This window comes from Mobula birostris, chromosome 2 (genome assembly GCF_030028105.1).
Source record: "Mobula birostris isolate sMobBir1 chromosome 2, sMobBir1.hap1, whole genome shotgun sequence".
NCBI lineage: Eukaryota > Metazoa > Chordata > Chondrichthyes > Myliobatiformes > Myliobatidae > Mobula > Mobula birostris.
In genome coordinates, this window is record NC_092371.1 from 55,212,238 (window position 1) to 55,228,792 (window position 16,555).

At 40.2% G+C, this 16,555-nt stretch overlaps 1 protein-coding gene across 1 annotated transcript in view; it reads left to right on the forward strand.

Moving 5' to 3' along the window:
* Positions 1 to 16,555, forward strand: part of LOC140186722 (zinc finger protein 704-like) — a 149,783-nt gene that overhangs the window by 102,803 nt on the left and 30,425 nt on the right. Inside the window, exon 3 of the mRNA XM_072241237.1 lies at positions 15,726 to 15,835. Coding sequence (XP_072097338.1) covers positions 15,726 to 15,835 — 110 coding nt within the window. The remainder of the gene's footprint in view (positions 1 to 15,725; positions 15,836 to 16,555) is intronic.

Sequence of the window (16,555 nt, forward strand, 5' to 3'; positions counted from 1 at the left end):
TCTCAGTGGATGCGAGGAGTTTGCCAGGAGAAGCTAATGGTTATGTTCTAATGGCCACTATACATCAGAGAGCAGAAATGCCCTGAATAATTAGATTGTTCTCCTCAACAAGCAAAGATGCAACAAATGAGAATTTATTATTTTTTTTTGTAGGGTAAGAGTCCTAGCCTTCTCCCTTTCCCCACCACCTATCCTACTGTCATCCCTTCATTGTGAGTACAGTCCTGCCAAGATTGTACAGTGATCTGGGCCCAGCATAGGGCCCAGTCACCTGTGATTTGGGGTTACACTTCTGAACTAGAGGTTGCAAGAAAGGATTGCACTATGTTACATTCCTTTCCAGCTCTCAAGCAAATGAAGATACAAGACTACAGATGCTGGAATCGAGAGCAACACACAAAATGCTGGTGGAACTCAGCAGGTCAGGCAGCATTTGTGGAGGAAATGGACAATTGATGTTTTGGATGGAGCCATTTCATTTGTACTGAAAGAGCAAAGGGGGAGTTTGCCTTTCTTCAACAAATGAATCAGCCCAGATCTGTGTGCAGTTGATCCTCAGCAACATTCTGACTTAAACTTTTCACTGAAAAGTGGCAGGTGATCTGAAGTCACAGAAGTGCCAGTGGTCGAAGAAGATGCTCAGTACTATTGTGGGTATTTGTCAGTCTATCACCACCCTGTTTCAGGACCACCAACCATTACAGTTGAATGATTAGAGCACTCTCCTAGATGAGCAGAGATGCAGTATATATGTATTTATCCTTTGTAGGATCAGAAGTCTAACTAGGTCTGGCTTGGTGTCCACCCTTTAATTTCTTCACTTGACCCTCCAATGCATGATTTCCAGCTTGTTTCCATTCCAATGAAAGACCATCAACATTAATATTATATTTCTCTCTCCATAGATGCTACCTGATCTGAATATTTACAGTGTTCTGTTTCCTTTTCAAATTCCATCAGCTACCCACAGTTTCTTTTTCCTTTTGTGTATGGAAGGTAGGCCTTTTTTCACCAAGAGCTATTCAGGGCAGTGCTGATCACTGAGGATGTCAGGCAGTTAGGGTGGTGGTGAATATTGGTACCTCCGGTTAAAGCGTTTGATGTCATAACATTAAATATCAGGCAATAGCTGCTCTCTAAAGACAAAGGGGTCATGGAATCTGTAAGAATAATTTTAACCATTGCAACATTTTTCTCATGAACTGTAACAAACTACACATCTGAGAGACAATTCTTTGGGTAGGTGAACAAATGTGGGGTATTCAAAGGAGCCTTTTGGGAGAATGAGTGCAACCAGTGTCTGTCTGCAGTATTGAGAAGCTAGGACTGCTAGCGAATACTGGTGCGCCCTTCACTTTAGTCAAATCCAATTTGGTTGTCTTCCATGGGTACAGAGCCTGAGTGGCCTTTCTGATACTGTGGTTAGCAGAAACTACAAAATATGATGGATTAGCAGTGGCAGCTACGACGATCTAGAATAGAAACCAGTAAACTGAGATTTGTTTTGCCCACTTTTATTGAAGCTCATTCTGAAGAATGGTATTATAAAGATGAAAGAAGCTAGATTAGCTTTAGTTGCCGCATGTACATCGAAGCGTAGAGTGGAATGTGTTCTTTTACATCGAGAAGGTGACCTGGGGGCAGTCCGCAAGCATCACCATGCTTCTGGCGCCAACTTGGCATGCCCACAACATAACCCTAACCCACGTGTCTTTGGAGTATGGGAGGAAACCGGAGCACCAGGAGGAAATCTGTGCAGTCACGGGGAGTACAGGCTCCTTATGGACAGCGGCAGGAATTGAAACCTGATCTCACAGCTGGCATTGTAAATCGCTACACTACCCTGCGGCTCGTGTTTCCCCAAGTTGTTACACTATTGGAGGAAATGTGAGCTTTCAGCTACGTAATTTATCAAAAGAAACGGGTGTCCTTAAAGAACCTACATATTGGTCTTTGCATTTGGACCTTTCTGTGCTTCTCGATCCAATCTTTACTGAGTCATCCAACAGGTCCATTCAGTAGCCAGAAGACAGCAGAATAGAAGCTGGCCTTGAGCCCCATGGTACGTGCATTCAGACAGGCAGACCTCAGTGCCTCCTGCAGTGTTGCCATTAAGGCAGCCAGTAGGACCACGACTTGGCAGCTAGGTTCTACAAGAAGTGATACCTATGATTCAAAACATCGCCTGAGGATTTCAGGATATGTTCAAGCTGTCCATAGTCTGTTCTGGGAGTTTTTTTTTGAGGTGCCCTGATGTCACCAGAGTATCCTTTTCTTTTTAAATTACAAATAAGACGAGAGATTGCTCTGCTGCACTCCCAGTTCTCCAGTAATTGTTCCACAACAGTCGATGTCGGGAGCTTTGGGCTCCAGTTTACATCAGAAGGGATTAAAATGTGATTTGCAACAACAGTTGACATCATTGTGTGTATGCACACTAAAAAGGATTGAATGAGTCCATTTCTGTGGTTGCCATAATTTCATCCAGAAATGATTGCTAATATTATTTAGTTTGGATAAAATTTAATTTGGATCATGTGGCTCTAGAAATGTATTCTTGCACTTTTTTTTTGACTATTTGCATTTCTCAGCTTCTACCAGTCAATGTTCCCTTCTGTTGTGGACCAATCTATGTTATGAACAATTAGCTTTCCTGTTCTATACTTTTGGCTTGTTAAATAGAAATCCATTTTGAACTTATAGTGTTCAGGTTTGATCCTGTAGAATTTCCCATGAACTTTGATTGCTAATTACCTCAGTCACATTTCTCACATATTCCTTGGACTATGACTCTAACCTTGGCTCAAAGTTCATTTTTTTGTTTGTGTGGGGATATAGGTAAACAGAACCAGATGTAATTATTTTAAATAATTATCTATTTTGGTGCTATTGGATTTTTTTCTTTTCGACCAGAAACGCTGTTATGTTGCAAGGTTACTTGTGATTTCAGGTTATTTGTGGAAATCAAAAAATGAACTTTGTAGGTAATTTTACAGATGTGGGAAACTAGTTATTTAAAAAAAAATCCTGGAAAAATGTCGCAGGTCAGGCAGCATCTGTGGAAGGAGAAACGGTTAATGTTTCAGATCAGTAGCTGTCTTCAGGTGTTGCATAAACCACTGAGTTTTCCTGTATTTTCTGTTTTTATTTCACATTTTGTTTCTGTGTTTTAGCCAGTATTGCTTTAGAATGAGTGCAGCCTCTGGAAGTGAGTACATATTGTGAGGACAGCTTTCCATGCATGTTGTAGTTGCTGTGCCTTGCCCACTGCCAAGACTGTAAGAAAATGTGCACTTTTACTTGTGTGTTTGCTATGTGGACAATATTTCTCTCAAAGTTCAAAGTAAATTTTATTGTCGAAGTACATATATGTCACCATATACAACCCTGAGATTAATTTACTTGTGGGCAAAACTCAACAAATCTATAGAATAGTAACTATAACAGGGTCAAAGGACAACTGCCATGTAAGCTATCAAACAGAGGGCAGAAGACAATAAGCTGTGCAAGTGCAAAAAGAGAAACAACAATATAAATAAATAAGCAATACGTATTGAGAACATGAGATAAAGTTCTAGAAAGTGAGTCCATTGGTTGGGGGAGCGCTTATATTGCTGAGAGAATTACATTCCTGTAACTGCTCTAGAGCTTTTCACTTCACTGTTATAATTGTGGTTCTTTGTTGATGGATCTTATATTAGAATGTGATCTCAATGGTGATAAATGAAATCCTTTTGTGCGAACACAAAAATGCTGTAAAACATCAGAAGCATTTGTTGGAAAGGAGATGTTTACTGCTACGAGTCAAAGACCATTGTCGGAAGATTGAAGAGACAGAAAGCATCGAGTTGATCTAGGGGAGAGAGACAGGTCTGGGGAGAAGACTCCTCACCAGAGAAATAAGCTTTGAAGTACAGATGGCAGAACAGTTCAATATTCTGTTGGGCTTAGAATTCATTTTAATGGAGACACAACGAGTGATCGAAGCCTAAGTTTCAACTGGAGGTTAATTGTTTAAGATTCGAAGTGATGGTGAAACCAAGATGACGTGGATTTGGTTGGAAAATTGCTGTTGAAAGAAAGTTTGGAGGTGGGGAGGGGAGAGGGGTATTGGAATTCAAGACCTGTTGGAGATTGCCATCTGAAAAGGGGTATCATTTGGAGGGAGAACAGATGGAGTGGTGGAGGTGGGGAAGACAGAATCATTTTGCAGCATTTTGAGAAGAATAAAACTGATCTGTGAAATATCACAGCTTTACGATAAGGTCAGTTGTTATGATTGAGGAGATTAGTCAGTTGTGTGTATGTGACTAATCAAGGCAGTAAATGTCGATCTGTTGAGGTGATGAGAACAGTGCTTTGAAATATTGGGGGGTGGGAGTGTGGCGGGGTTGAACGTACCTATGATTCAGGGTAGGTCTGAATTGTGAAAGATAGGATTTCAGTTGGAGTCCACAGGTTGGAGTCATTTTCCAAAGATGATGGTGTGGCTGTGTAAGGGAGATCCTGGGCAATATTCACTGTTCCCAGTTTTGTTATCGATGTGCATAGTTTCATATTTTATCTTCCATACTTTACTGGGGTTTCATATTACTCGTGTGGGTACCTTCACACCCCATCATTGAATTGTTCTCACAACCTATGCACTCACTCGCTTTCAAGGACTCTTCATCTCATGTTCTCGCTTATTATTACTATTTAATTTCTGTTCTATTTGCACAGTTTATCATCTTTTGCACGTTGGTTGTCCACCCTGTTGGGTGCGGTCTTTCATTGATTCTATTATGGCTCTTGAATTTACTGAGTTTGCCCACGGGAAAACTAATCTCAAGGTTATATGGTGACATATATGTACTTTAACAATGAATTTACTTCGAATTAATTTTGTTAGGAATATTAGGAAAAAAGTCGGCCAGTCAATGCCTTAGGACTGTTCTGTTAGCACAGTCAGATGTTTGCTTGTCTCTAGACAGTGATTATGTCACTCTTCAGTTATCTTAACTCTAGGGAAAGTCTTCCAAATTCGTTTAATCTGTGCCCTTAATTTAACTCTAAAGGTACTTGTGTTAATGTGACTTTTTTTAATCAGGTGTGCGTAAGCTCAGTAATTCTATGGATCTGGTTACCTTGCTCAATATTGCTAGCTAATCTCAACACTGAAGCACTTTGTAGGCAAAATAGTATATGAGGAAGCTTTACTAGGATGTTAAATAATATTTAGAGATTTCTAAATATTATTTTCCCAGGAATTTAGGAAAGTGATTTAATTAAAATTTTCAAGAATTAATTAAAGCTGGTAAGGTAGATCTCATAACTGGGAAATAACTTCTGCTTGCTGGGTGCTTACTAAACCACAGAGCAGTACAGCAAGGATATAGGCCCTTTGAGCAGAGTCCCTGTTGATGGTTCCCACTCGGCTAGTCCAAATGCCCATTTCCCTCAAAGCCTCACCCCTCTGTGTTACAGGGAATATAAATCTAGCCTGGCAACCTCTCCCTATAACATGGGCCCTCTAGTCCTGGCAATGTCCTCGTAAATCTTTTTTGCCCTCTTTCCAGTTTAACACATCTTTCCTATAACAGGGTGGCCAAAACTGCTCACAGTACTCCAAGTGCTGCCTCACCATTGACATGTACAACAGCAATATAGTATCCCAGCTCCTACACTCAATGCCCCAACCAACATGCTAAATGCCTTTTTCACCACTCTATCTACCTGTGATGCTCTCAGTTTATTCTGCTGAGCCCCTCTGTTCAATACGTTCCTGGTTTAGCACCAGGATACAAAAATTATTTTTTTTTATTATCAAATTTACCAGTAATGGGGGGGCGGGGAATAAAACGAAATGTAGAGTTGGGTGACTAGTCGCAGATCTACCTTGATCTTGATGAAAGCCCGACCAATGCTTCACATTGGCAAATGACAATTGGAAAGCTGGTGAACGGCTTAGCCCTATCCCCTTTCCACTGGAATATGTTATTCCCCAGCGGTTTGTCCCATAAACACAGTGCTGGAAAATCGGCAGTCTTCTCCTCTAACAAATGTACAGGACAAATTGAGCAAGACCAGTGGGTGGAGCATGGTTGGGGTGCGGTGGATGAGGGGTGTGGGGATAGGGGGGGAGGCCACATTTAATTTGAAGTGTCATAAATCAAATAAGCCGGGAGCAACAGATTGATTTACAATATTATAGCAGTCAAAATATGGCTGGATGAAGAGCAGGACTGAGCTTAATGCAATAGGGTATAGAATTTTCGGACACGACGGAGAAGGGGAATGTACTTTTCTGATTAGGGCAATCATCAGAAAAGTATTTTGCAAGCATCCTTGAACAAGACCACATGGGTAAATCTTAGGAGTAAGAGAAGGCCAGTCACTAGTCAGTGGGAAAAGATATGTAAGGAACTTGCAGAAAAGTGAAAAAGCATCAGGGCTATAATAGTGGAGTATGTGAACTTTCCTGGTATCGACTGTGATTCCCTTAATGCAAGGGGCATAGATGGGGCAGAATTTAATTATGTCCAAGATAGTTTTTGAGACGGTACATATACAATCTTACGAAAATGAGGCAATATTGGACCTTTGGAAATTAAACTAGGCTGGTGGTGTAAAGTTCAGAACACCTTGGGTACAGAGAAACATCAAAGGTCAATATTGAAAGGGGTAAGGTTGATCCTTAAGTAACCATTCTAAAGTGGGAAAGATATGACAAGTAAGAGTGCAGAACCTCTGCTAAGGGTCAAAGAGAAAGCTGGCGAGATTAGGGAACCTTGGATGATCAGAGGTAATTGAAGAAACAAGAGATTAGAAATACTGGAATCTAGGAGCAAGTGAATAGGCTGCTGGAAGGACTGGGTGGGCCGAGCACTATTGTGGACACAAAGGAAGTGCTGACATTTTGGGTCAAAACCCTGCATCAGATTCTGATGCAGTGTTTTGACCTGAAGTGTTGACCATCCTTCCTTCCACAAAGGTTGGTGAAAATTTGATCAGGGGGAGAAGTTCTACTTGCTCTATACTCAGGACTGTGTGGCTAAGCATAGCTCCAATGCCATATTTAAATTTGCTGTTGGCTGAATCAAAGGTGGTGACAAATCTGCATGCAGGAGGGAGATTGAAAATCTGGCTGAGTGGTCCCAAAACAACAAGCTCACTTGGTGTTAGCAAAACCAAAGAGCTGTTTGTTGACCACAGGAGGAGGAAACCAGAGGTCCATGAGCCAGTCCTCATCAGGGGATCGGGGGTGGAAAGATTTAGCAACCTTAAATTCCTCGGTGATTTCATTTCAGAGGATCTGTCCAAGTCCAGCACGTAACTCCTATTACAAAGAAGGCACCGTAGTGCCTCTAATTTCTTGGACATTTGCGCAAACTCGCCATGTCATACAAAACTTTGGCAAGCTTCCATAGATAAGTGGTGGAGAGTATACTGACTGGTTGCATCACAGTTTGGTATGGGAACATCATTGCCCTTGAACAGGAAAAAAAACTTACAAAAACTAGCGGATACAACCCAGTCCATCACAGGTAAAGCCCTCCCCACTATTGAGCACATTTACAAGGAGCACTGTTACAAGAAAGCAGCATCCATCATCAAGGACATCACCCACCACCCCAACCATCCAGACCATGATCTCACCTGGCTACTGTCATCAGGAGACAGAGAAGCCTCAGTTTCCACAAAACAAGGTTCCGTAACCATTATTATCCCTCAACCATCAGGCTCTTGAACTGGAGGTTCACTCACCCCCAACACTGAACTGAATGGATTCATTTTCTCCATTGCTTGTTTTTTTTTGTATTTGCACAGTTTGTCAACTTTTGCACACTGGCTGTTTGTCTATCTCTGTTGTGTGGAGTTTTTCATTGATTCTATTGTGCTTCTTTGTATCTACTTTGAATCCTCGCAGGAAATCGAATCTCAGGGCAGTATATGGTGACATGTATGTACTTCGAGAATAAATTTACTTTGAACTTTTGAAGAAAAGGACATGATGGTTATAGACAGAATCAAGTGAGTCCCTTGAGGAGTACAGGGATTAGAAATTACTGATTTATGGAAATCTGACTTCATGCAAATTCTCTTATTTTTCAAGCTGGTAATAATAATATGTTTCATGGTATTCATTATCGACTGGATATATTATGTCACCAGTTTAATTATGGGAAGTGTTAGGGTGATTATTCAGTGAAGTAAAAGAATTATAATAACTGTATGTAGAGTAATATGATATGGGTAGCTAGTGAAAGCAGACATTCCTGACTTGTGGAGAAATCCGCCTATGGCCAACTTCCATGAAATGGAACTCTTGCATTACCCAAAGACTGCCTTAATAGAGGGTGTAGGGAAGTACATTTAAAAAGAGCTTATAAAGCACACTTAGCTGGTAAGACTACAGAAAATCCAATTCATTCCATAGGAATATTAAGAGCAAGATGGTAGCCAGGGAAAGTGTGGGTCCCCAAGGGTATAATCTATATGTGGAGCCAGCAGATGTGGTGAAGGTCCTAAATGAAAACTTGTCTTCTATAAGGAAAGGAGGTGATAGATGGTGATTTTGGGAGAGGTGTTGTAAGTGTAGGCTGTGTCAGTATTAAGAAGGTGGAGGTGTTAGATGTTAGTGTCATTAAATCCCCAGGGTCAGATGAGATCAATCCCAGAATGCTATAGGAAACAAGGGTATTGCTGGGGCCCTGATGAAGACTTTCGCATCTTCCTTAGCCACAGGTGAGGTATCAGAAGACTGGAGGATAGCTAATGTTGTTCCTTAGTTTAAAAAGAGGAGCAGGGATAAGCCAAGTGCCTACAGGCTGATGAGCTTTGCATTGTTAGTTGGAAATTTATTGCAATCTCTAAGGGACAGAACTTTAATGAAGTATTTGACAAGGTCTGCATGATAGACTGGCCCAGATGGTTAAGTTGCATGATATCCAGGGCCATCTGGTTAATTGGATTCAAAACTGGCTTGATGACAGGGTAGTAAATTTGAATATCTGTAACTAGTGGTGCACTGCCTGGACCGAAATTTATTTTGAAATATCGTCAAAGGCTGCAACAGAATGGATCAGACAGAAATTGTGTGGAGCATTAGCAGGTGACATTTAATCCAAGGTGATGCCTTTTAAGGACCATAATAGTTCAGGACATAGAATATCAGAATGCGGGCTTCGTGTTGCAGTCTTACTAAACACACGTTAGGCTGCAGGTGGAACATTGTATATGTTTCTGGGCGTAGGATATGATTGCACTAGTGAGAGTTCAAAGGAGATTCTTTACGACGGTGACTACATTGGATGACTGGAGTTAATGGGGAAGGATTGGTTTAACGGGGTTTCTTTATCCTGAAGCTAAGGGGGCTGAGGACTGACCTGATGGAAGTTGATAAGATTGAAAAGTGTAGATGGGCTAAATAGCCAAAATCTTCTGGCCTGTGGAAGGGTTATCATAAAGGTGAGGGTTTCGATTTGAGATGAGAATGAGTTTTAAAGTAGAATTGAAGGGAAATGTTTTTTTTTGCACTATATTTGATATCTGGAATGTTCTGCCAGAGGTGTGTTGGAATTGGGTCCAAATACTACATTGGAAAGGCATTTGGACAGACATTTAAATAGGCCTGGGATAAAACACACAGTCCTGATGGAGGCAAACGGGATTACTGTAAATAAGCGAAAAGATGGCTGTGAACGGGATGGGTTAAAGGGCCCATTTCTAAGTTGTGTGACTCTCTGACTCTGACCATCAGAACTCAAAGGCTTTGCTGCCACCAGAAACTTGGCCAAGTGGTAGTGGATTTGGCTCTACGCAAAAAAAAAACTTCTGTGTTTCAAGCTTAATTATCGTTCAAGCATACATGAATATAACCAAACAAAACAGCATTTATCTGGGGCCGAGGTGCAAAACCCATTGCACACAACACACTGCGCATAGCATAAATAGAATATAGTGAATTTCGGAAAAATATACAGCAACAAAGAGGATAAAAATGATATAAACTAGGTCCCCGAGTTGTCTTGGTCCAGCTTGTTCTTCCACTGGGTGAGCAGCAGAGGGCGGCATCAATGGGAGAGGCCAGCCCCCCCAACCCAGTATAAAATTCAGTGGCACACAGCCCGCTCAGGCGACTCCTTCACCTGCAGCCGTCACAGGAGGCTGAGAGGCTTGGGTTCCTTGTCTGCACAACAACAGAGGCCATGTGGCTCCCCCGCTGTCAGTCTCACCAGTGAATCAGACGTACTGTATTGTACATTAATAATGCCCAACACAATCACAATAGAAAAGTCCAAGACCATCAGTCACATTTTTTTTTTTGGGACCACGCACAGTCTCTGCACAACAAATACACAACAAGCCCAGGTGGCAACACAATAGGTCCAGTTGCACCGCCATCAAGCAGCTTGCTGATTGTCCTGCCATACTTGATATTCTTAGTATCCAGCAGTGACTAGCGATCATGAAAGAGATGTACAGGATGAACAAATACACCTTTGATTGGACCCAGATGTGGCTGCTGCATTGGAGCACGCCGCTGTCTTAAATTTTTCTTCAAAGTCTCAGATTGACTATCATTAAGATATGATATTTTTGTTTTCTCCAGTAGTGGCTTTTGACCTTCCTGTGAATTCTGTACAAAAAGCCTTTAATGATATTAACAGCACAGCATCTTCCAACTTAACACAGAATCTTTTGTTTACACCAGTGGTTCCCAAACTTAGAGTTACCACCCCTTTGGCTCCAACACCACATCCCCAGCAAACTCCTCTTGTTTTCCGGCCATTACATAAAAAGCTATTAAAAATTGTTGATTTATGATGCAAGAAAATAGGAACTGCAAATTTAAAGCAGTGACAAATAATTGCAAAAAAAATTGAAATCTATTTGAAGCTACAAATAAAATTATTTAATTTCAGTAAAAACAATTTTCATCAACAATTTTAGATTGTACATTCATAGTCCAACTGTTCACTCCGTCATTGCTTTTCCAGCCTTCACTGAGACGGCAGAGCTTGGTGCAGTGATATCAACTCGTCAGCGTCAGGTTGAGTGTCACTCAGAAGGAACGTTAGATCCCCATGTTCAGTCATTTGCAATCTGTTTCATTGCTTTCAGAGAAGTTGGGCCAATGCACAGAAACTGCAGTCCACAAGATATGATGTTGGAAAGGCAATAAAGAACATCTTGACCTTTTTCCACGCTGCAAGATTGTATTCAGAAATTTCTTTCTGCAACCAAAACTTGATATGATTATTTGAAACTCACTTTCAGCTCAGTCATTTTGTAGCGAGATCAATTCTTCCTTCATCCTTTCTGGTAATTCCTCATTACAAGTGTTCAGGAATGGATTTATTATTTATTATCCAGGATTTGAATTGAGAGAAGATCCTGAAATCTCTTTGACGTGTCTTTATGCAGCTCACCCAAGTGGGCACAGTATATTTGAAGATCATCATCTGGTATTCTTTCTTTCTCTTCCAACTCAAAGGGACTCAGAAAATGAAAAAGTTGCAATGCTCACTGTTCCACTTAAATAGGATTAATTTAGCAATGTGGAGATGACTGATTTGACTTAAGATTCACATCATTTCCTTGCAATTGAAGATTGATTTTTATTAAATTTTGCAAATAATTCTGACAAATAAGCAATGCCATTCCTAATATTCTTGAGTTGATTACTGAATGAAGCATTCAGGTCTTCAAAGAATTTTATCATAGTTTTAAAAAAGCACATTAAAGAAACGTGTCTCAGTTTCCTTTTGAGAGCCGACTGACTTCTGTGGCAACAGCAAGTGTTCACTCTGTTCATCGTTCTCAATACAAAGCTCTTGAAATAGTCGAGAATTGAGTGCATGGCAGTTGATTTTATTTACCGCTGTGATAGCAGTATTTAAGGATCTGTGCAGCTGATCACGTGGGTTTTTTTGCAACAAGATGTTGTCTGTGAATTATGTTAGGTACAGCTTTTTTCAAGGAAGTAATAACCCCACAGTGGTGACCTGTTATTGATAGTGCCCCATCTGTTGCACAAACAAGAATGTTGGTGAGCAAAATGTCCTTCTCTTAGAAAAGTTGCTCAACAACCCAAAATATTGACTCGCCCTTCATATCTGTTTCTAGTCCCTTACAAATAAAACTCTTGAACCATGCTTTCATCTTTTATGAAGTGAATGTAACAAAGAAGCAAATATTCATTCTCTGGCAAAGTTAACTCATCCGACTGCAGAGCAAATTCTGTTGTCTTAAGTATGTAGCACAATGTATCTTCCACATTCTCCAACATTTCATCCATTTGTCTTTGAACAGAGTTGTTGCCAAGTGGAATTGCTTTAATTATTTGGTCTGGTGATGTACCACACTCAGAATCTCCCTTACTGCTGGTAGAATCACTTCTTCGCCAAATGTATGGGACTTTCAGATTTAGCAATGAGTAATGAAATGTTGTATGAATTATGCAAACTATCACTATTTTGTATGAAGTGTTGGCGAGCATGTTTTGAAGTATTTTCCATTTCTCAATGTTTTCACAAATATGTTCTTGGGTGTCAATATCTAAGGATCTTACCTGGTCCCAACATTTTAATGAAGCTATAAAGAAGACAATATGTCATTAGGAGTTTGAGGAATCTTGGTTTATCACCTAAAACACTCAAACTTCTACAGATGTACCATGGAGAACATTCTGATAAGCCGCATCACTGTCTGGTATGGGGGTGCTACTGTACAGGATCAAAAGAAGCTACAGAGAGTTGTAAAATTAGTCAGCTCCATCATGCATACTGGCCTCCAAGACATCTTCAAGGAACAGTGCCTCAGCAAAGTGGAGTCCATTTGAAAGGGCAGACTTCTGAATTTTAATTCCATTGAATACCATGCACTAATTCACAAAAATTTCGCCATTACATGATTAGAAAATGGGAACTGTACTACAGTAGGCAATAATGCGCAGACTAGGCCTGGAAATAATACCATTTCTTCAGTCCATATTTCTCATGATAGGCCATATACAGAGGTGTTGCATTTGCTTTTCATCAAGTATAACACACTTGGAGCAAAGTCTTAAGAGAATAGTGGGTTATCAAATGATGAGGTGATTACGTGATCATTGTAATCAATTGAGGTACGAAGGATCAAATTCTTCTAATAAGTGAAACCCTGCTGGTTTAGTAAAGAAAAAACATAAAGGGCCCATTATAATTAAACAGTCAAATGTGCACAAGTTGGAGCTCAACTCTTCCCAAAATTCATATTCACTGATCCTCAGTCGACCTTGGCACCTGGCTCCATTGAAACACTGTCCCCCACTACATCAGATCCTATGACCGGTTCTCTCCAGTGTCTTCTTCCTTCATCTCCTGCCGAACAAAGGACCCAGCTCACTTTCTAAAGCACCCATTATCTCTAACCATAACCCAAATACTGCTTCTAAAGAAAGACCATCATGTTAGCAGTGAAACCTTTCCCAGTGTGTTACTTAAGTAATTCATTTCTAAAAATTAAGTCTGCAATCCTTCAGCAGCCGCCTTTGCTACTGAGCACCGCCCCCCCCTTATCTTTATCGGCCCTTTAGAAACTCCACTGTCCAGGGGGTGCGGGGGTTGATGTTGGCCACTTTTGGATCCACTAGTTTGCCCCAAACCTTGATATAAGATATTTTAACAGAAAAGTTGATGTGATGCTGATTTCATCAAGGCTCTTCATACAGATTTCAAGGTGCAGAGTAGAGTGAGTTGCCATTGTCATTGAACTGCTAAGTTACCCAGATCTTTTCAGAATAATGAGGTATAGTTGCTAAATTTTAACAAATGCACATCACATACTCAAATTCCTGTTGATATTGGAAGCTTGGTTGCTGCAGTCAGTTTTACTGTCGATACTTCCCCATCTCTGAGCAACCTACCTGTTTTAAAAGTTTGCTTTTTGACTCGTACCAGTAGCATATGCCTAGACCGGTTATGTGGCCTTCATTGTGCAATCAGAGAAGCCAGCCCTGCCGCTCGAGCTTTCTGCCGTACTCCATGAGGAATTTGACAAGGAGCTAGAAAACAGCATGCAAAATTCTCAGTGGTCTGGATTTCAGGAGGTCTGGCTATTGGCAGTAAATGGGCTCTGGAGCCTGAACCTGTCAGCTCTTGTTCCTGCTTCTCCGCAGTCAGGTTGGACCTTTATTCGTAATTTTTACAGCACTCTGTTTGTGTGAAATGTTTTTATATTTCTCGATATTGCTAAATGCATCTGGAATAAATGCAACCTCAGAGCTTGGTAAAACATGTAAAGCTCACATCACGCTGTCCATCCAGCATGCTGTTAAGAAATATGTAGCTGTATTTGTTAAAGGTCATATTAAACTTCAACTGAAACTTGTATCCAAGGAAAATATGTGCTGTATGGTCCATGTGGATTATAGCTTTTATAATGTTGGCTTTGAAACTCTTAAGTGACTCCTGTTTGTGCTTCTGAAGTTTATTTTTTGCTTCATATGCAAATAAAAACATTCCTTTTAAATATTGAAGATAAATATTATCCCCTGATTGCTGGCAGGTTCTGAGTCCTTTGCCCACCTACTTGCCATAAATTGCTCTTAAATCATTAATCCCCACAATATGATCTCAATTGTGAGATATTACTACTTGAACGTTCATAACATTATTATGGTAACAGTTCTACAAAAATGAAATATTTAAAGTGTTGCTTTCTTGACACATTTAATTGTGGAACTAACCCTTTCTTGTTTGTCATTGTTTTCCATTGCAATGTCATTCATTATTTTAATTTATGCCTTTTGGATACTTTCTAATCAATGTATTGTGTTTTAACCAACTTTCATTTTTTTCTTTAAGTATTATTACCTGGCTTTTCCTTGCTTTTCCAGGTATACTTAAACCAGGGGCTCCTAAACTTTGTTGTCTTTTCCCACTTACTGCAGGTTTTGCTGGACTTGTACATAAAACCTAGCTTAATTGCCCTTATTATACAATGGAAAAAGTCTTGTTTTTGTTGGATTGTATGATGAGGATTAATTGTGCCGACTGTTAACCCTTACCATCAGTGCTATCACAGTTTCTATCTCTATAAGACTAGCGTGATATCCACGTAATCTGGGATACTGTGTTCCTCTAAGACAAAACATGCACTGGAGCAAATGTATAGCAGAGCCAGGCAGACAATGCAAGGGTTAATGAGCTGTTAAAATTTCAGGGTTGGAGAAGAAATGGTTGGAATTTGTGGTTTGTTTATTTTTTAAATCCTGTGCCCTGCATAAGTACTGATTTTTTTTAAATATATATTTGTTAGTGTAGATGTCATTCCTTAGGGCAGAAAACATTATGAATTATATGTAGGCAAGTTCATACAGCTTGTACAATAAGTTAGTTGCCTCTTTTTAGAAGTTGTCTGTGTTTATAGCGTAACACTAATGGGTGTTTCAAATTCTGGTCTCTGAAGAAGTACAAGTGTTCAGTCTATATTCCATATTGCCAATGTATATCCATACCTTACATGGGTTTAAGGCTTTGCAAGGTATGGATAGGTCTTCAGATATTAAGTAATTATACATTGGAAAATCTGTATTCATTGTCTGGGAATATGGGGAAAGTCTAGCTTAATTTGACAGCTATCTGCAATTTTCTTCTTTGTGTGGGAGAATGTTGGGAAAAGATGCAAGTCTAATCATTGTTTTTAAAGCAATAGTCCAAAAAAGTTCATTCCAGAGTATTTAATTCTTGTTCTTTCAGGAAGCCTTCTGAAGAAGCTGACATGGATGAAGTTATGGCAGCTACAGTTTTGACCAGTCTCTCTACCAGTCCACTGGTCCGCAGTCCGTCCTCGGGAACACATATGTTGGGTAAGGTTTTTTTTAAACACAAGTCAGTACTAAGCATGTGGGTATTATAAAATTGTTTCTAAAATAAATCAACTGCACTTGTACAGCACTTTGAACTTGACTATCAGATGCTACCATGGTGAGTTAATTCTGTTGTTGAAAAGGTGAAATTGTCCTCTGTGTCTGTATTAGATAGGATGAACTCAATTCTGCATGAAGTTCTGTGATAAATTGGTGCCAGGTTCTTCCATTATTCTTGACTGTGAACACAGGCTTCAAAAGCGTGGAACACTTTGTGGTAAGTTGAATAGGAGTGAATGTGGAGATGGTTGCTGTTTTCCTGCAGTTCATAATCTGTCTTACTTCGGAGTTCTCTGGTATCTAAAGGTAAAAAGAAGGATGTGGCAGTTTTGCTGGAAGGAACAAAATTGCACCATCTACAGTTTCTACTTCAGAAATGCAAGGGCTGAGTGTTAGGTTATCAGAATGGAGAATGGTTAGAGAGTGCTGTATCTTCGATTTATTCAGCCCCATCGCTTAGCTATGGCAGTGACAATGACCATCTCAATCGTGGCAGTGCCATCATGGAGATTAGAACAATTCAGACTTGTTGGTTGTCCTTTAGTTAGATCTTGTTGCCTCTGGGTATTGCCACTTTATTCCTTCATAAGTAAATTCTCCAACTTTACAAACAGTGCTGTGTGCCATTCTGGCCTCTTTGCTGTTGGAAAGCTGTGCTGG